Below are 20,488 nucleotides of genomic sequence, written 5' to 3'. Positions count from 1 at the left end.
GAAAGAACTAGAAGCATGAGCAATGTCCCCTTGTGTTTGCTAAAGACAATAGCTAATGTGCAACCATCCCAGATATCAGTGGCGTTAAATAGTCTGTGATTTCTTAAGAGCCTGAGGCTCAGTGTGCATTTGTGAAGGAGGGGATTTCAGCAGTTGCTATGATATGATGCTGTTTGAGTTTGTCCATTGCAGGTGGTCCAGAAAAGAGAACCCCATGACTACCGGTGCCTCTTCAGAGTTTGCTTCATCCCGAAGGATCCCTTAGACCTCCTGCAGGAAGACCCAGTTGCCTTTGAGTATCTCTATCTGCAGGTGACATTGAGGCATTCAGTTCAGGAACTCTTCTTACCCAAGTCCTCATGTCTGCTTTAAACCAAAGCATAATTTAGGCCAGTTTTGTTAAATGAATGTAAAACGCTGAGCATTTAAAAATAGGTGATGTGGGTTTAACTTACATTAAATTCTTAATCAAACCAATTTGCATGCTTCGCTTGTTAATGGCATGATTATTATTTCAATGAGATGGAAATGAGCTGGGTAGCAGTGATAGTCATATCAGAGGTCTTATCTTGACTTCTCTTTGAGCTCCCATCTTCATGCTAACTCAGTTCTGTCTCTTCCAGAGCTGCAGTGATGTGCTTCAAGAAAGGTTTGCTGTGGAAATGAAATGCAGCGTGGCATTACGTCTGGCTGCTCTGCACATACAGGAAAGGATCTATGCTTGTGCTCAACCACAGAAAGTGTCCTTGAAATACATTGAGTAGGTGTCAAAATTTCTGTATTATGTTGTGAGTAGACCAGGCAAAACAAAGAGCCAACCAAAAATGGCATCTGCTCTGCACTTTTCCCAGTGTCCCTAACACAGGATAGGAGACTGTCTCTGACCCAAAGAGATTACGGTCTCTTAGGCATGATAGTCCTTTTAGGATGAGGCAGCTGCGTGAGCCTCCCTGTCTTTAAAATTCCTTCTGAGCTGCTTGGATAACATGGACACTATAACATCTAAGCGTTTGCATAAGCAGAGGAAGGTTCTGGTGTGTAGCTACAGCAGAGACATCAACTAGCAAGAGCCACAACGTCTTGTATAGTTATGCTTATCCAGGCTGTTCCTGCCAGAATACAGAGACTTGCATGCTGTAGTTCTGAGAGAGATTAATCATCAACTTTGCGTATCCAGCACTTTACGTTTCTTCATCCCCCAGCATTATCTCAGAAATATAATTTCAGTATAGTTGATAGGACCTGTGAAGTAATGAGATCTGGAAAAAAAACAGGAAATGCTTTCACATGCAGCAGATCCATTGAACTGCGTGACAGTACTGTTAGATCACACTTGCCCTAAGGAGCAATCCTGGTTTGAGAACTTGTCATGGGCCAGTCATTAAGCAACAGACATTTGTGCTGTAGTGCTGATGTAACTGCACTGCAGAGCCTCAGCCAGCCCATGCAGCATCACTGATTCATTGTTTACAGCCAGACGTGCCCAACCACATGCAGTTCGTGGAGAGTGAGAAGTAACAACAGACAACTCTGCAGCATTCTTAGTTTGTAGGTAGTTAATGCTTGGGCTGAATAAATTCTTCAGCAGAAGAGTTGGCCCATATTTTTGGGTCCAGGAATGCAGATACATTAAAATGTAATAATCTGGTCAGCGAAGTGAATGTAAAGATGGAGTTTTCACTCTCTGGGTGGTAAGGACAGACAGGACCGTGTCTGAGGCTGGCTGAGGTTGTCTTCTGTATCAGCACGTAAAAACAGGCATTCTGGATGAGACCACACGTTCCTCCAAACTCATCTCCTAGTCAGGTGCAGATGCAGAGAGAACAGAACTTGAGCAAGGCAGTCATGTTGCATGATTCTTCAGAATGATCCCACAACACCCTGGCACTCAGTATTTCCTGAGCCAGAGGTGATGTCTCTGTCCTTCCCTGTCCCTGACAGACTTTCCTTCTCAAGTTCTGTCATCACTGTGAGGCAGCACAGCTGGAATTCCCTTTGCTCCCTTCCTTGTCTTTCTGGCAGGAAGGACTGGGGAATTGAAAATTTCATCTCACCAACTTTGCTCCGAAACATGAGGGGCAAAGATATTAAGAAAGCTATCAGCTACCACATGAAGCGGAACCAGGTCCTGCTGGATCCTCGGCAGAAGGTATTGTGTATGGTATAACTTTGCGGTTCCTCCCTTGCTGCCGGCAGCATGTTTCAGGGTCAGAGAGGGGGGTTCTTTCCTGTGTGGGTTTCATCTCTATATGACCATTTGTTTTTCCGTATCTTTTTCTCTTCCAACCTTTTCTGCAGCCCACACACCCTAATCTCTTTGTGTACTGTGTGCTGCTGCAGTTTGCTGGTGAGGCTGCCAGACAGTAAATGCCGCAATGCGGGACAGTCCTATACAGATCAATTGCGTATCTGAATCAAACCAGATACCAAGTCCTGTATGGGGGAAAAAAAAGCTTTCCTGAATCTTCTAGCCTACAGGATACCTGGCAAACTCTATTTATATGTGATGTTTCTAAACAATATTTCTTCTTTTGCAAAACTAAGCATATGCTTGCAGCAGTCCAAGTGCGCCTGAGCTACCTACAGATACTGGGAGACCTGAAGATGTACAATGGGAAGATCTTTAATGCCACCCTCATGGTATGAGTGCTCTTTTTCTGTCTAAATCAGTTTTGGTATGCTGTCTTATTACCTGCCCTGTGTATCTCTCACAGCACTGTACTTGGACTGTAACTGGAAAGACTGGGCTATAGAAGCAATTTTAACACTTTTTCTTCACCTGTGGATAAGATCATCTCTTTACCAAAGCACACCCTATCTAAAGCAGAAATATCTAAATATTTTTCTGAGCTGGTTGTTGATGTAAAAGTAGCAAATTCTTACTGTGTCAACTCTCCTGTCTTTGCTGTCTTTGCTTGTAGAAAATGTCACATTAGCCCTGCTGATGCTGTTTCAGCAAGCTCCAGTCGTACTACTGGTATTTCATCTTGAGACATCATTATAAATATCGATCAGGCTCCCTGCTAAGTTAATTTTGCATAGCTCCATTAAAGTCAATAACGTACCAGTTTACTCAATAATTATGTGTTATTTCTCTAATTAAAATATGTAGATCTTGATCCTCAGGTGAGCTCTGTCCATTTTTTGTATGTTTTAAAGGACTTCAGAGATCTCATGATGTTTTAAAAACCATTAAGAAAAGATATTGGCCAAGATTAAACCTCTTTCTTTGTTAAAAAAAGAATGCTGCTCTTTTCACAGGAGGGTCTCTTGGTTTCCTACCCATCACCACTTGGATCACCTGCTAAACTAGGGATCACAGGCTGCTTTGTACAAAGAGCTGAGCAGTGCAGCTGGACTATATCAGCGAAGGGCCTGACTGATGTGTTATAATAATGCCTATGTTTATACTTGTGTGGAAAAAGAAATATTTTCTGCTAAACTATGTGGGAGTTAAGTTAGTTTATTTTTTAAATGTCTGATCCTAACAGAAAATGTTGACATTTCTTACAAAAAAGAAAAGAAAATTAAAAAAATGCAGAGAGCCAAAACAGGCTGACTGAATTATCCTACAGTGCCTCGTAGGTGCTTCCGTCCAAGTCCTGTTTCTTCTGTGTCTGCTGTGCTCTGTGGTGGTCACGCTACATCTACCATCACCGACCATTTTTAGGGCCAGAAGAAAGCAGTACATATTGGGAGGAAAGAGGCCAGCTGAAAAAGCCTATCAGTGAATTTTGCTGAAAAGAAACGAACTGCAGGCTTTGTTGCAATTTTCTGTAGACCTGCACTCATCTCTGACAGAGTGTCTGGCTGTCAAAGTGCACAAAGTGCCAGTTCCTTTAAGTCCTGAGGTGGGTTACAGCCCTGGCACGTACCTCAGGGTTGGTTTTGGGTTGAATGGGACACATTAGACTTCTCTTGATCTTAGCCTTTTCTGCAGGCTGCTTCAGTCTGCCTCCCTGCAGTCTCTTACCTGTTCCAGTAGGTCTTGCCAGGTTCATCTGGCGCAACCCAACAGGTGACACTTCCCATAGCAACACGCTGCTAACCACCTATTTGCATCTGTTAGATGACTGCTGCACCTCCTTGGGCCACGTGTCTTGGAGGCACAGGGAAAGAGGCAGTCTCCAAGTCAGAGAAAAGACATGCCAGGACCAGATGACCTGTAAGAAATGACGGGTTCTCCTTTGCAGGTGGTTACAGTTCAATTGTAGCAGGAGTCCTGTGTTAAAAGATACCACACAATAGCAGATGGCTGAGGAGTTCCAGTGCAACAGATGTGAACGCGTTCCTGCTTAGATTTCAGCTGATGTTGGATTTAACCTCTCTCCCTACAGCTACAGGACAGAGAATCATACGTTGCCTTGCTGGTTGGGGCCAAGTATGGGGTGAGCCAGATTATCAATAATAAGCTCAACATCATAACAAGTCTGGCAGAGTTTGCAAACATCAGCAGGCTGGAGCTTATGGAAGAGTCTGAGAAAGTGAGCATGGTGAAAATCTACTTACAGGATCTTAAGGTAATGGTGGTTTCGTGATGGCCAGAGGGTGACTGTGTCAAGGCCAGAGAACAAGAGGGAGTCATTCTCACCACTCTTTTTTCAAGATCTGACACTTCAGCTAACAGTGTCCTTAATGGTAAAGACTTAGAGCCGACTGAGAAGGGAAAGCTAATAGGAAGAACACAAAATGATAGAAGAAAAGTGTTTCCTCCTGCTGTCCTTCATCAACCAGGCATTTCAAAACACAAAATGCAACAAAAAAAAAAAAATCTATTCTTTCTCTCTGTCTCATGCATAAACAGAGCGCTCTGCAATGAGGGCAGTGTGGGAGACAGGGAACGTCTTCTTAGTGTACAGCACACTCCTGCAGATTGCAGCACAAGCAGTGTTTGTCTGTTTTAACTTTGTTGTGGTTTTCTTTCTTCCTCCTCCCCTCCCCCCACCAAAAGCTGCTGACTCTGCTGTTGGAATCAAACAGTGCAAAAGATCTTGTCTGCCTCATCAATGGCTATTATAGGCTGTTTGTGGATGCAAGTGTCTCCATATTTACTTGGGGGGAGAAAAAACAGCAACTGCACCGTATCTCAGCTGAAGAAGGTAAAAAAAAACAGCCATCTTTTTGACAAAGGGTAGGGAGCAAGTCAGTGGCTTCTCTAGTAGCAGAGATGCTATTCCCTGGGAATACTCTCCTTATGCTAGAAGAGTAGCCCTGGGGTTGCAGTGATGGCTGCTCACTGTTGAGACTGTCAGCTTTGGTGTGAGCCCTACCAGATTTCCATCAGTCCCAAACATGTTGGGCAGCAACAGGGAGGCCAGCATGGTTTGTCTGCTCTTCCCGAGAAATTGAGGCTGTGTCTATCATTGAAACTGCAAACCAGTAAATGAGTCCTTGTGCTCTGTTTCCAGCTTCGTGAACTACCTCCCTTCTCCTGGCTTCTCCCAGCCAGAAGACAGTGGTATCTGTTTTGTGTGATACCACTGTCAGTTGTCAGGATAACTCCAGCCTAACAGATGCTGCAGACTGAGATTTAGACAAGTTATCTGGCTGTTTTTCTTAAGCTCCCTCTGTTAACAGCTTAGGAAGATGTGCTTCGTTCTATGTCAGTCTGTCTCTGTGCAGTGGCCCTAGAGGGATCTCAGGGAGGTAGGCCTTCTTGCTGAGACCGCTGAGCTGATCGCTGGTGATATGCACAGGAGAACTGGAGGTGTTGGGTGCTACCAACACGCAGACTAGGTACAAAATCAGGCGAGCACAGAGATTTAGGGGCTGCCTGTGAGACAACAATGCAATTCTCTTCCAGCACTCAGCTCCTGAGAGGCTTTGGGCCTAGGCTTTCTTCTCTCAGATGCTGTAATGAAGGACATGAGAGACACTCTCTCCAAAATGCGTGTGTGTACTATGCAGTAAAACTAGACAAAGCAAGAAGGAAGGATGAAGCCCCAGCTCACAGGTTATGGTCCTGCACTTCAGACTGTATCTTCACCTTGATTACTGTGGAGCAACAGTGAGGGCAGAGCTCCCTGAGCCTTGAGTTTCTGCTCTACAGCCAAGTTCAGACCCTTGTCTAGCTATTTCTCCTTGCTCTGCTAAGTACAGGCTCAAAGATGTGTTTAAATTTCAGGATATGAATCTAGAACCTGCAGTGACTCTGAAGACTCCTGGGAGCTAGATTCCTCCTCAGAGCATTGCCTGGACACTCCTGCACCACATGGCAGTGCCCATCCTGTGTGCGAGGAGAAGGAGCTGGAAGACCTCCACAGCCTGGAGCAGGACAGCATAAAGTCCCAAGCTGGAGGGGGTGAACAATGCAACAGGTCTGACAATGCAACAGACAGCACATCAGAAGCTTCAGATTCAGCCAACACTGAGAGCCAAGGGTGTAAGACAAGTGGCTCAAGTGACTCTATGGATGCGCTGGAGGAAGACGAGTTGGAAGCTTGCTCTTCTTCTAGGCCAGAGTTTTTCCACTTCTGCATGCCAACAGTGCAAGAGATGAACAGCTCAGACAAGAGCTTCTTCCCCATTGGTGCTGCAAGGGGCTCCAGCAGGACAGAAGCCAGAGATTTCTTCTGTTTCTTGCAGGTACCACAAGCAGCAGAACCTGCATCTCAACACAGTCACTCTGATCAGAGAGAAGAGGACATGGGTGCATCTGTGCTGGAGACCAAGCTGTCTGAGAGAAATGCCATGGGCTATTACAGCCTTTGCTACAGCATATCCCCTGCTGGCAGTGTGGAGAGGAACATCAATCACAGCCCTGGAAAAAGTTCTTGGAAAGATGTGTCTGCCCAGGAGGGTGTACCCCGCAGATCAGACCAAAAGGTAGAGGTGAGCGATCTCATTCTGGACCCTCCCCCAGGCTTTGGAGACACCAGCTCTGAGGATGAGTTCTACGACGCAGCAGACAGACTCAGCCCCCCGGATGCTCTGGCAGGTAAACCCTCATGGACCCCCTGCAGGTGATCTCGTGTCCTTGCCTTCCCTCCGCTTACTGTGCTAGGGCTGTGCTTATTTACTATGTCAATCATACAGGAGGGACCATCTCCTCTTTCAGATTTTCGTAGATTTTTGAAGGACCTTTAAACGCACCTTCTCTGCAAGTCAGCCGTCAGCAGGTGCCTTGCAAAGCTGGCAGTGCATGTGCAGTAGGAGTCAGAGCTGCAGTTTTGCAGAGATGTTTTTCCATAGCATTCAAGCACTGATCCCAGAAAAATTCAATTTTCAAATGAGTTTAGCATTCCGGAAAGTGCCTAGGTTTCTGCAGGAATTCCGGAATACTGATGTATGGGTCTGCCTAGTGTTGAAGCCATCATGCCACATGAGCAAGTTCTATGCAACTTGCTATGTACACTGAATTTTTGGTGATGAAAGGGGTGGTGACTCCCAGAAATAGAACATAGGGAAAAAATCTGTGCCCTTACACAGACCTGGAGTTTTATGGAAAATATTTCTGCTTTCAGGCACTACCTTAACTCAAGAGCTGGAAGCTGTTTTACAGCTCAGTGCACAACGCAACTGACACTAAAAATATTTTGGGGGTCAGGGCATATTATTTAGTTGGGTCAAGAAGTCCTGTGGCTGAATGGCTCTCGGGTAGATATTTTTTTCTCAGAAATGAGAGGATGCTTGCTTCTGAAATAACCAGCTCTTTCAACTTTAACTGAACTTCTTAAGAATCTAGTTTGTGTACTTAGACAATTTCAGCTTCTGAGTTCACATACAGGAACAATGCAATGCTCAAGTACAATATTGTAATCTCTGGGTATTTTATTGCCTAAATATCCAGGCTAGGAATTTCTATTAATGTTTCCATTCAAGGTTAAGAAATCTGCAACTGTTGGCCAGTGCTTTCTGTAGCTTGCCACAACTATAATTTGAAAAAGGTGTTATTAGTATCTATAGTCAGAAGAAGTGACTCCAGTAAGCTGTTCAAGCAAGGAGAGAGAGTGTAATACTCTTCATAATACTGAACCTCAGCCTTTGTAGTCACAGGTCCAGACTCTTACCTTTTTTTCGGCATAGCTGGTTGTAAGTACCTGCATGGTCATAACATAAAAGACACCTTCCTTTGGCAGTTGGGAGCCAGTCTCTGATACCAAACATTTGTATCTGTAATTGTAAGACTTGTGTTAAGATCTTTTGGCCATGTGCACAGATGCGTGTATGTTCTGTTGCTTGGAGCCACTTCTGACTCCCATGTTCTGTCCTTGCCAGCAGGCTGTAGCCTTACATCATCGGACAATATAGACAATGCCTCCTGCATCCTAAAGAAATCAAGGTGTTACAGCTTGGGGGAAAAACTGGTGTCAAGGCAGACAGCAAGGGAGAAACACAGAATGGAGAAAGAGCTGACTTACGCTAAGAGCCTGAGGAAGAGGAGATCTTTCCTGAAAACTGATTACACCTCCCAGGTCACTTTCCCATTGGCTTTGCCAGGCTCTCGGCAGAGCTGCTGCAGTTGGTCCCCCTACCCATCATTCCTCACTCAGCCTCCAGATGCACGTTCTTCAGAGAACATCAAGACGGACACAGAAGTGGGAGCTGACACTGATACAAATGTCCAGAGAGACACTGGAAGCAAAAACCCATCAGCTGACTTGATGGAAATGGAGCCTGACACCATGGAAACAAAATCAGTGACTGACTTGTTTTTTTCTTCCATTTCAGCTGTTCACCTGCAAGGTGACCAGAATGGGGAAGAGAGCTCAGACATTGCTATATGTTTGGACAATGGCCTCAGTCCTGCAAGTGCTGTACATCCAGCTTTCCTGTTGTGGGAGGAAGCCGAACACCTTCCCAGGGAACAAAGCAGAGGCACCAAAAAAAATTCCAGCATTGAGTTAAAAACTGGGTGGCAAAGTGAGGACAGTTGTGTAAGCAGTAGGAACCAGCCTGCCCAAGCAGTGCTGGAGGGAGCAGCTGAGATAATGGAAGCCCAGTGCAAGGTCAACAATGAGGTGAAATTTCAGAGCCAAGACATGATCTGCCCTTCTAATGAATGTACAGTTTCTCCTTTAACCTGTGGCACCAGCATGACATCTCCCTGTGGTGCGGCCTTGGAGTTCGATCTGCTCCCTACAGCTGGGAAAGAAGCAGCACGTGAGGAGCTTGTCCTGGCTCTCTGTGAAGAAAAAAAAAGTGATTTTGACAACTGTGCTGGAAAGCAGAGTGACATTGGCTTGTCTCAGGTGAAAACCAGACAGGCAGTAAGAGAGGAGGCCTTTCAGAAAGTGCACAGTAAAAATCATGTGGGTTTTCCAAATGTAACCCAGCTGTTAACAGATTGCAGTGGCACTTCAGGGGTTATAACTCACCTCTCCTGGCTCTCATTTGGGGTCAGGACAGACCTCACATCACCCAACCCATCTACGGAGAGGTTGGACAACCCACTGGAGCTTTTGGACTCCCAAGAAACAGCTCACATGACCAGTGGATGCCTTGGGGCTGATGCTGTCAGAAAGGAGACACAAACACCCTCAGCTATACCAGCCTTTGAAAAAGAGTTGGTGAGCAACCAGGGGCCAGATGAGGGGGAGCCCAGAAAAGATACAGAAAATGTATATTACAAACAGCCTCAACCTAGTGCGACTCTTCTTCCCAGAGAGGAAGCTACAGTGCTCGAGAAAGACTGTCCCCTAATTCCATCTCTGGGGCTCTCCTTTCCCTCAGGCCCAGTTCCTTTGGGCTCCCTGGGGAAAAGAACAGGACACTATGGGGCTTCAAATCATTCCTTTCTTTGCTTTAACTACAAGAAGGATGAGCAGACACGTCCTGGCCACGTTATGACCAGATCCCCGGGTCTTTCCACCACAAACACATTTCCACCACAGCTTGGGATGGACAAGTGCAGCTGTCAGCTGTCCTATGTCAGTTGCTTCCACAGGCCTGATGAAGAGGGGGAACATGAAAACACTATCCCTATGCACAGCATGTCCCCGGGGCCCCTCACCACCCCGCCATCCACCATCCACAGTCTTCCTGGTACCCCTGTGGACAGTTACCCACTTGCTACTGCAAGAGACAGGGCATGGCTGGACCCTCACATCCAAGCCCTGACCAAGTTGAAGGACCAAGCACGGATGAGCCCTGTGGATTTCTCCTGCTTCCTAGCCTACATCACAGAGCTCCAGGAGGTTGTGGAAAAGCTCTCTGGCAACCAAAGAACCCACCTGCAAGACAGGTGTGCAGAGCACAGCTCTGAGAGCAAGGGTGCGCTTGAATCAGCCTCTCAGGAGCTGCTGTCCAGTTGCCAGGAGCTTCTGAAAACAGAACGACCCCTTAAGGAGCTGCAGGGGGCATTAAGAGTGACATTTGATGACCTGGTTCAGTTGACAGTGGCCTGTTTCCAGGTGACACACTGTCAGCTGTGCATGCAGCGGCAGAGTGAGCTTGGGGCCGTGCTCACAGGTGTGGTGGGCATCTACCACCAGCTGGTGCAGGTTGTTCACCAGCTGCTTGACGGGCAGGGCTGCAAGGATGTGGGTGCCAAGCTCCTCGCCTGCCAGCACACAGCCCTTACAGCTGCTGTGTTTTGTCTCATGCAGCAGTTCAGCGCACCTCTCTCTTTGTGACAAGGCTTCTTGGTGGTGTACAGATGTACTGGACAGGGAGGAGCCCAGCCATATTTCCTGCTGTCCATCACCAGGTTCTCCCATATGGGGTGTTTAGTCCCACATCTCAGAGAATGAGCGTGGAATGATTTGTCCATGCTCCACTGCTCACCCCCACCAAGACCAGCTCAGTCCAAGTGTGGTCATGGAGCAAGGCCCAGCCCCACTCCAACCTAGCTTTTTGTCCAATGCTGTAAAGACAGTCGTAGTCTAATATGCAAGCTTCAGTGGCTCGAGCTCATGTATCTTGCCTGGGGCTTGTCCTTTACATCCTGAACACCTTGCAGGTAGCTAGTCTCAGTATGTTGTCCTAACCTCCTCCTGTCATCTGTGGAGAAAGACAGGAGCCCTTAGCAGCTGGCCAGTCCTTCCTTTCACGCCTTACTGACTCTCCAGGCGCATAGCAGACCAGGCAGACTCTCCATGTGAGTGAGGTCAACCCCCTCCCCCCCAACCCTGATCTGACGCAAAAGGACCCAGGCTGCTTTATCCACCATCTGTGGTCACGGAAATGTCAAGAATTGTAGCAAAAACCCCTCTGGAAAGAATTTATTCTGTATTTAACTGCTTCTCCTTGCAAGGCAAGAAAAAGAGAATCGTTCCAGGCTACAGTGCAACGCCGTATCCCTGTCCTGTTGAAGGTTCTGTATAGAAGCCAGCTCTGCAATTTCCTTCTGCTGATGCTTGAAAGAGTCCCAAATTAACCCTCCCTCAGCTATCTATGGATTCCTGTCTTCTAAAAAAGGAAAAAGTGATCCATAACACTGAAGCGCTGCCTTCATAGCTGTTAGAGAACAGATGACCCATTATGCCTACCTCCCTATGAGAAAGCAAGTCTTTTCCCAGCCTTCTTATTAATAACTCTTCTTCCCTAATGTTCTATATCCCCAGCTAGATGTGAGCTGTTTGCCCTTAAACGTCTTCTAGCTGCGCATCTCTAGTGAATCAGCAGGCCTTCCAGTGCTGAGAGGCTTTCTAGCACTAAAGAGGGCAGAGGCGGGTACTTGACTTTTGGTGTTTAACTTGGGGCTTTGTTTGGGAGTTGCTGCAGTTCTTTGAGATATGTAGGCACCAGGCAAGAAGTCTCGCACTGCTGCCTGTCAGCCCATGCAGTTGAATTATTTAGGATGGAGAAGTCTGTGTGAGGCAGCAGAGAGGCAAACGGAGGCCCCCCACATGAGTCAAGCAGATGGGCCTCTACAAGAGAGCTGGTCAGCTCAACACACACCCCTCCTTCCCAAGCACCTGGACAACACATAGACAGTATTTGCCCATGGTCCCATGAAGGAGGCCATGAAGGAGCTGAAGGAGGCCAGCCTCACTTTTGCCTTGTATTTTAACGCCTGTGGGGGAAGAAAGGTTGAGTCCTTTCAGCTGAGCCCTAACTAAGGACAAGAGAGGCAGCTAGGAGGGAAGAGGCTGGTCTGAAGGAAGGTTGGGGTGCTGTGACAGCTCTAAAGGACCTACCTAACCTGGGAGAAGCTAACAGCCAGGCAAGCAAATACCCCCAGCAGTTCAGCAGTCCCTTAGCAGCACTACACCAAACCCATGGCAGGCACCATTCTCACAGCGTGCCCTGCAGGCAACAAGGCAGCTAACCAAAGGCAATCTGCTGGTTAATGGTTGCATAGGGACAGGGCGTCCAAGGTGTCTTCAGCCACTGGGGAGGATAGCACTCTGCAAATTGCTCATCCCAAGCAGGATTTCAGAGGAGTTCTTCACTGCCAGCTGGTTTGGGTAATTGTTTGCTGCTGCCTAGCAAATTCAAGGGTCTGAATTAGTAAGTTAAAGCCTCTTACAATGAAGCCAACTTGCAGACTTTGCTCTGTCAGCTGAACTGCCGTGACCCATCTAACCACAAACCAATAGCTGATCAGCCAAGGGACACATGGAATATGAAGAGGGAGAGCCTGTGTGACATGGTAAAGCAACACACACCTGCAACCAATGCGAGCATACACAAATTCAGCTTATGTTGGGAACAACACTCAATATATCCACCAGTAGCTGACATTCTGTGTTTCAGTCTCATGGGTATTAAGACAGTTGAGAGAGGCAAATGAGTTGAGAGGTAGGGAAATGAGAGAGAACTTTACCTCAGAAGCCCTTCAAGTACTTCCAGTGGTGACTAGACATAGTCACTGACCTGGACTTTTTTTTGGCAGCAACAGCTGAGGAAAAATACCCAGTTAGATACAGAACAAACACCAAAAAGCTTCCTGCTTTGGTCCTGAAATATATCACTTCTCTTTAGGCAGAACACAGTCAAATCCCAGATGTCTACCTTTCAGGAGGAACACAAGGGCTAGTGAACTTCTCAAGGCACCATACACAGGTAATTGTGAGGATACAAACGGAGTTCAGGAAGAGTAAACATTTTATTGTATATTGTAAGCAGAATGCACAAAATTAGCTATGGGATTCAGCAGCTCATAAACTCTTTAATTCAGCTGGTTTAGGGAAGACAGGACATGGTACTTCTGGGAGCTGTTATCTCATTTGTCTGGGAATCACTTCCCATCCTGTGTTCCCCAATCAGAACAGCACTGTTCTTTTAGATGGGAAAGATGATTTTCTTTACAAGTGTGTTCTGTACTCTGTCACCCTTCCAATGTCACACTACTTCCTTTTAATCAAGATGAAAGAAATACTTTAAAGTTGTCTCTCTGTCCCAGAACAAGTGTAAATGTAAAAGACACAAATACCCCCAAAAAACCTGCAAAAAAAGCAAAAGTGAATTCCCATCAGTTTTCACTTGATTCCAAGGCTCGACCAGCTTTTGTTTTGTTTTTAAGGCGAGAAGTCATTTCCAGCAAAACCCTGCTAAGGTTTAATTTATCACTCTTGAAAGGGCCTTATCCCAAATTTAAGCTGAGCTGTGTTTCTGTATACACATTCATGCTGGTGTCTCTGCTTGAAATTTGGAGTTTGCTTCCGTTGTCTGTCACAGCTCCTCACATCAGAAAATAAAGAGCTTTCTTGTGCTTTGCCATGTAATTTTACTTAATTCACTGCATCTGCGAGCACATAGCCTTTTCCAGAAGAAACTCCAGCTCTCAAGGCTGCTGGCCAACTTCGAGTCTCATAGTAAGTTGATAAGACATCAAAGACTGTCAAGAACAGAGAGATGGACAAGACTGTGATACCGATATCAATGCCAAGCTCCCATACACACCCCACTGGCTACAAAACATCAGGAAAATATAACTAATGGCCAGAAAGGTTAGCATAGGGCTCACATTCCCTTTCATCTGATGAACAAACGATTGAGGCAGCTCATCTGAGAGTGGATGATATACATACTTTGACAGATTACTTTGGGAAGTTCTGACCAGGAAAAGCAAGAGCTGTGTCAGCCAAGGCAAAACTCCTATTCCAAGTTGTCCCCAGCCACCTTTTCAGCTAACCTGTATCTCCCAAGCTGTGTTTGTGCTGCTGATGACAGTATCCCTCCCTATAGTGGGTTTTCATGTCATTTATCTACAGTGGTTCCACTGTACGGCTTCTTGGCTGCTGTGCCTCCACATCAGGATGTGCCTCTGGATACACTGTGCTGTCTAGGAGCTAGGCTTGGTGCTCTGCAGAGCCCTCAGCCATCCCATCAGCCCTGTAGTGAAGGAAATAGTGACAAACTCCTCCAGCCAGAAGTAAAGCTGGCCCATGACCTCAGCTTCTCACCGGCTCCTGGCAGACAGGGGTTCATGTTGCAAAGCCACAAACTGCCAGCAGGGGCAGAGAGCAAGGGCACATCCATTAATGTGACCAGCCCTCACGTGGTCGCGATGCACAGCCAATACAGTACGTTTTTATCAAAGCTGTACAGCACAAAGCAGTCCCATCCTTCTGCTGTAAGCCTTTCTTTGATTCAACTTGACATAGGCCTGACAACTTCTTCCCTTCTCCCATGTCAAGGACCTTGTGTGGATTCTAGCAACAGCATCATTCCCACATTGCCCCATGCTAACTGTTCACTGCTTTGTGCAAAGTAAGAGTGATGTGAGCTCTGCTCCCCTGAGAACGGGCTGCTGCAGTAAAGCACATAAGACCATTAAAACAGGGGCAGCAAGGACAAGGCCTAGCAGGAGAAACCTGTTTCCCTGCCCAGCACAGGTGCATGATAGCTGCCCCCCCCCCCCCCCGACAAAACCCAGGCAAGTGACAGGACACTGCCCAGCCGCTCACCTTGATTGATTGCAAGTGTCTCTGAGTGGTAGTTCTTGGTGTTAATGGTTTTCACCATGTACTCACGAATTGGGAGGCGGGCTGTTTGCAAGGACTGATCTCGTGCCCTTTGCAAGGTCAGCTTCTACAGGGACGACAGAACAAAGCACCTAGTGTGCACAAATGTATATGTAGAGCATGCACACTGTTTTGGGTACAAGCAGCTGCAAAGCTGGGATCCTGGGGTTCATCTCACCCAGCTTGCTAGGGTCTCTTTCACCCTGGTGCTGAATCCGGGCAGGACCTTGGGGTTCTGTGGGAAGAATGGCTGATGGCACAATAGTGACTTATCAAATCAAGGCAGTAAAAGCACTGTATACCACCAATGGGATGTCTGATTTCTCCGTACAGAATAGGACAGACAGAAGCTTCAGGTTGTGAGAGGCTGTTACCCACCTTATGAATACTTTCATCCACTAGCCCTCCAAGGATGTACACTTTTTTTGGATCAATGTCTTCAAGGACTAGAAACGAAATAAGCACATGCTCATCACCACACAACAGTAAAACCTCGCTTTGCACCATTCTCCAGGCAAGGCCACGCTTACACTAGAAAGTGGTGGCCAGTCACCCCCTACTCTGGAACTTCAGAACATGCAGTAGGCTGAGACCTTTAAGCCTGAACTGTCTGCCTGAACCTGCAGGCAGCCTGAGAGGGGGACATCAGACATAGGCTGAAAGCACGGAGTGCTGGAAATGTAGGTCTATAGGCAACACATTGTTCATTTTTTCACTGTTGTCTGCTCTGACATGTGGATGATCTGGTTAGTCTAATCCCAGTCTGCTCTGCAAATGCCTCCCCACCGGTCACCCCAGTGCCACTCACCAAAACCTTCCCCTGCCCGTATCAGCTTCCTTAGCAGAGCTGGACTTTTGCCATAAAATGAGAAACAGATCTATGTCTGTAGAACATGTGACCAGTTAGAAATTGAGGAAGGGGAGAAAATAAACACAACAATGGATTAAGCAATAAAGGCTTACAAAGGCTTATAGCTACTGCATTTTTTCAGGGAGAGAAAAATACTAATTAAATTTCATCCAAAACTGCCGCAGCATCTCCACTTTGCTAGCTAGGAGTATTACAAACTGCAGAGGTCTACAAATAGGTTTAGAGTTAGGTTTGCTGCAGATTACACACAGCCTTGATTCAAAACCTCATTCCCTGCCAAGGGAAGGGCAGAGTGGACTGACCATCAGATCAGAGTGGACTGACCATCAGATCTAAGGACAGCGTATATCTCATGCAGCTGAGACACGGAATGCTTAGAACTGAATCACTGGAAGTACGATATGGATTTAAGAATAATTTCTAAAAGGTTAAAAATCAGTCTTTTACCCTAGTGTCCCTGTGCCTCAAGTAAAATATTTACCATTCTCGGAGTCAGGAGTGAGATAAACAATCATATCCAAAGGAAACAGGTCAAGATAACTTTCTTCAGTTGTATCCATCTGAAAAGGGCAAGAGAGGGAAGAAACCCATTAGCCCAAAGTCCATCTGCCATAGCAGAATCCACTCTCAGACACAGAAGTGTATTGGAACTGATACCATTGCCATTGGTGTTTCCACAGCTGCAGATAGGATTATTTTTTAAAACTGAAAAATGTGCACGTGCACTAAACAAAAAATAAACTTCTCAAGATCTGTTATATCCTCTCCTGCTCAAAATCTCTAGACATGCCTTAAAGAAGGGAGATCAGCAATAATTAACTATTTCTAAGTGAAATTCCAGTTTTTGAGAGACTCAGGAATTTCCATTTCACGTGCTTGTTTCCTTCACTATTTCCACTTGCAGTCCCATATGTGCTGTAGAACATATGGCTTAACGTCACTGACACTGTCACTGACATAACCTGTATGTGCAGGTTACATACTGGAGCCCCACTAAGCTCCGCATAAAACTCCAGGAATACATGACCTGCCCAAAATCTGTGCAGCCTAGTGTGTCTGCCTTCATCAGGCCCACAGGTCTCTTTACAGAAGTAGCATCTGGGAGGATTTCTCCTCCTGCAGGCAGGCAGGGACCACGAGCTCTAACCCTGAAGGTCTGGCACAGCAAACTGTACCCCTACACTTCAGCACTGAGAGCCAGCACTGTGGCTGGAGGTTGCTATATGGCACGGACATGAGCCACTGGAATGGGGCAGCCATTCCTCCTAGGCCTCGGCAGCACTGTCGTCAGAGACCCTTACCAAATAATTGCAGAAGCCATCGTTCATGCGGAAGCACTCCTCATAGATCGATGAGCCCACCACAAACTCTGTCAGATAGAGCCAGAATGGCTTTTCAGCCCTCTTGTTGGCCCCATAGAGTCTCCTGATCTGAGCAGCAAGGCGGCTCGTTTCCTTCCAGGGAAGAACAAGCACAGTCACACAGCATGTCCAGGGCTGAGGAGCACCAAGACCCCATTCCAGGGCCTGCATCACTGAGCACTTTTGTCACACAGTTTGGCTAGTGAGGTTCTGGAGAAGTTGTTTCTAGGGAGCATAGCAACCCAAAGAGAGAAACCCAAAGAACTGAGCCCGCAGCAAGCCAGTGCACTGAAGACCTGACAACAGCAAGCAGGCCTGGGGGCCAAGCGACAGGCAAACACTGGAGGCGTCCACTTTCTCCCAAGAACCTGAGCTCCGGAAAGCTGCTATGTGCACTCTGTGTGTTTCTGTGGCAGCGCACACCCTCACGTGTCCCAGCTCTAGCTTAGACGGAGGGTTTCTTAAGCTTCCTTAGCATGGTTAAAACAAACCAGTGACCTGCTCCAGCCTCCTCCTCTCCCTCTATCCTACTGCACAGTGCTCACTTCTGCTGGCAGAAGGTGGTATCTCCAAGGCACCATTGTTGGATGGGATAGTTACTTTCAATAACAAAAGCAGACAGGAATGAGCACTTGAAAACAACTTCTGTCAGGCCCCAAAGCTATGATGGGATGTCACCAGGGTCCCTGTGAGTCTCATGGTCCCAGAGCGGGACTGTACTCACAGGTTGCAGCTACGGACAAGGGAGCGGTAAGTAGACGCCTTGTACCTTCTTTGTCATGCGGTCAGCCATGCTGAGGTCCACACACAGCCGAGGCCCAGACTCCTTGGCCTCCAGCAGGCGTTCTTTCATGATGGCTTTCAGAACCCTTTTGCTCTGCTGTTCTGTAGTGCCTGCAATGCAGAGCAGAAAGAAGAGAAATCTGCACCATGGCTGGAGTCTTTGAGGGATCTATACCGCTCACACTAGGGCCCCACCAGCGTGCCTAAGAAAGCATGCTTCTATCCCCATGTAGGTGCTTCCTGCTGCCTCCTGCATTTCTTTCCAGGCCCTTCCTCACTGGATCCTGTGACACTCTACACCTGCACGATGGCTCTCTCTTACCTCTGCCTTCAGCCTGCCTTGCTTTTCTTCTCTCTCTTTCTTGTGTCCTCTTCCTCTTCTTTGCCATGATGACTTTCTCCCAGTGTTTCTGTTTCCGCAGGACATTCCTCTGTTGGCGCGGGAGAGAGCAGAGACATATGCACAGCGCCAGGACCTCCAATCATTTCTCTGCAGCGATCAGAGAACCTGGGCACTCCAGGGGTTGCCGGGTGGCAGGGATGCTTGCCCGAGAAGGGGAATCCCCTGGCCACTGTCAGCGTGGTTCTGGAGTATGCCGAGTGCTCCAGAGGAGGTAAAGGGTCGGTTCAAAGCGGCATGAATGCAAAACTAATGCAATGCTAAAAAGCCGGGCGACATTAGCGAGCACCGGCGACAGCCGGCGCAGCCCTGCTGGGTGTAGCTTCGCCTCCCACGGGCCCAGACGGATGCTCGCCCGGACAGCTCCGCCCGCCCCTCGTCCTTCCTCCGCGCCCGCGCACGGCCCCGGCCCCGGCCCCTACCGAGCAGGGCGCCGTGCCGCCCGCCTGCGGCTCTGCGGGGCCGCCGGGGTCGATCTGCAGGAGACGGAGGGCCTCGCAGGCGCTGTCCGCCTCCCCATGCCGCTCCGCCGCCTCGCAGCCGCCCTCCATCGCCGCGGAGCGGGGGGGCCGCGCTGCCGCTTCCCGCTCCGGGTCGGCTCTCCCCGCCCCGCGGCGGGCGGAGCTCTCGGCGGAGCCAGCACGGCACAGGCACGGGGGAGCCTGACTTCCTGACACTCTCCAATCAAAGGTGTGACTGTGCGCTCCCGCCTATTGTACGCGTAGAAAAAGTCAGAGCAAGTTATTTATTTATGTTTATTCCATCTTTGGAATTAGTACTGGCTGAAGGGAACACCGCCAAACAGGCGAGCCGGGAAATGGGCCATGAAAAGACAGAAAGAGAAATGCCTGCTTTTTCTCATGCGCTTTTACATCAGTGTAAACCACTGAAAACAGCCAGCACTGTAGTTTGAGCTTCCTGATGTCCTCTGTCTGCCCATCAGGCAGAACAGCCTACAGATTAAAAGGCTGTGGGGGCAAGTCCTCTGTCACACTGCACACCAGTGAGAGAGGGCTTGCAGGGTCCAAGCTTCATCTGCATGTCTGCAAGAAGATGGAGGAATCGAAAATACAGCTCATTTTTGAGTGAGATAAAACAGATATACCCTCAGCTTGCCAGCCCCTCTCCCTGTGTAATGAACAGAGAGCCACTGTGGAAAGCACAACGTCATCTGCATCTTCTGCACCATAGGAGAGCAGGTTCTAAGGTGATATTTGCATTGGCAAGCCTGGAGGAAGTTAGGAAATGGGAAACCCATGAAAATTTGCTCTTCTGTGTTACATGGAAGATGGTCTTTAGGCTGGGCTTCCTAGAAAATGGTGCAGTGTGCCCACAGGAATGCTCCAAAATATTTGCCAGCTCTGAAGTAAGGCTGGTGGAGAACCTTGTGCTTGGAAAACAGGGCAAAACTGTGTCATCTGTTGCTTTCAGTGAAAAGTGCTGCATTACAACCTGAAGAAGCCTGGAATGACATGGCTGAAAAAAATGAATTGTCCGACTGTGTCTCACTATAGAAGCAATGCAGACAATTGGAGAACTCTGTTTACTTATTTACCTGTTTACCTGGGGAAGCATAGAAACCTGTGGTAGTTGACAGCCACCCCACTCTACCACATGCTGATGTACCTGCAGAGCTTCCCTGTGCATGGATGTTTTCCACTCTGAATTTTCAAAGCATATCTCTCTGCATCAGGACAGTGGAGGTCTCCCAACATTTAATGCACAATCTCAGGGCTTTGAATACCTCCCCCTGTTTTGCGTCAGCCTACCTCTTCCCTTGGGATCTGCCTTTACACTGTGATTCTCAGCCTTGGCCTCTGCCTGAGCTGCACTGCAGCTGTCTTACAGCCATGGGTGTGCCTAGCCATGCACCCGACCCTCTGAATGACTTTCTGGCTTGCTCTTGGACCTGCCATGTCATTGTGGATCTATCTGGTAATCTGGTCTCTTGGCTGACCCTAGCCACCATCACTGGACCTGCTGTGTTAAGCTAGCTCAGGTAATGCAGGATTGCACTCTTGTACAAGAGCGTTCTGTCTTTGCCTGCCTTTTTATCAATACTTGGCTCCTGGCTCACTTTCCCTGACACAGTGCTTCAAAGGTATGTCATCCAGATGTGCAGGCACCTGATGCTTTTCAAAGACCACTGTGAGAGCCAGTCTGGTCTCTGGTTTCCCAGATAATGTTACAGAATTTGGGGAAGTTTCTGGAGCACCTGAAA

At 47.7% G+C, this 20,488-nt stretch overlaps 2 protein-coding genes across 6 annotated transcripts in view; one reads left to right on the top strand and one right to left on the bottom strand.

The window, feature by feature from the left end:
* FRMPD1 (FERM and PDZ domain containing 1) overlaps positions 1–12,884 on the top strand; it is a 29,520-nt gene extending 16,636 nt beyond the window's left edge. Inside the window, exons 9-16 of the mRNA XM_009676903.2 lie at positions 193–312; positions 624–760; positions 2,023–2,149; positions 2,545–2,640; positions 4,338–4,520; positions 4,952–5,099; positions 6,125–6,937; positions 8,218–12,884. Coding sequence (XP_009675198.2) covers positions 193–312; positions 624–760; positions 2,023–2,149; positions 2,545–2,640; positions 4,338–4,520; positions 4,952–5,099; positions 6,125–6,937; positions 8,218–10,574 — 3,981 coding nt within the window. The 3' untranslated portion in view covers positions 10,575–12,884. The remainder of the gene's footprint in view (positions 1–192; positions 313–623; positions 761–2,022; positions 2,150–2,544; positions 2,641–4,337; positions 4,521–4,951; positions 5,100–6,124; positions 6,938–8,217) is intronic.
* Positions 12,885–12,972: 88 nt separating this feature from the next.
* TRMT10B (tRNA methyltransferase 10B) lies at positions 12,973–20,286 on the bottom strand. 5 transcript variants are annotated; one of them, XR_011138103.1, is made up of 9 exons: positions 18,690–20,286; positions 18,190–18,298; positions 17,854–17,978; positions 17,025–17,177; positions 16,205–16,283; positions 15,231–15,298; positions 14,796–14,919; positions 14,021–14,220; positions 12,973–13,723 (listed from the first exon to the last, which is right to left on the bottom strand). XR_011138103.1 is itself a non-coding variant. In XM_068928943.1 (8 exons), the coding sequence occupies exons 1-8, from the start codon at positions 18,816–18,818 to the stop codon at positions 13,617–13,619; spliced, it is 894 nt and encodes a 297-aa protein (XP_068785044.1). In that variant the 5' UTR covers positions 18,819–20,286; the 3' UTR covers positions 12,973–13,616. The 5 variants fall into 5 exon arrangements, 4 of the variants coding, with proteins under 4 accessions (XP_068785044.1, XP_068785045.1, XP_068785046.1 ...); XM_068928943.1 differs by lacking the exon at positions 14,021–14,220; XM_068928944.1 differs by lacking the exon at positions 14,021–14,220 and having other exon boundaries at positions 12,973–13,329.
* Between the last annotated feature and the right edge of the window lie 202 nt (positions 20,287–20,488).

This window comes from Struthio camelus, chromosome Z, assembly GCF_040807025.1.
Source record: "Struthio camelus isolate bStrCam1 chromosome Z, bStrCam1.hap1, whole genome shotgun sequence".
Taxonomy (NCBI): domain Eukaryota; kingdom Metazoa; phylum Chordata; class Aves; order Struthioniformes; family Struthionidae; genus Struthio; species Struthio camelus.
This window is presented reverse-complemented; position numbering and strand designations above follow the sequence as displayed.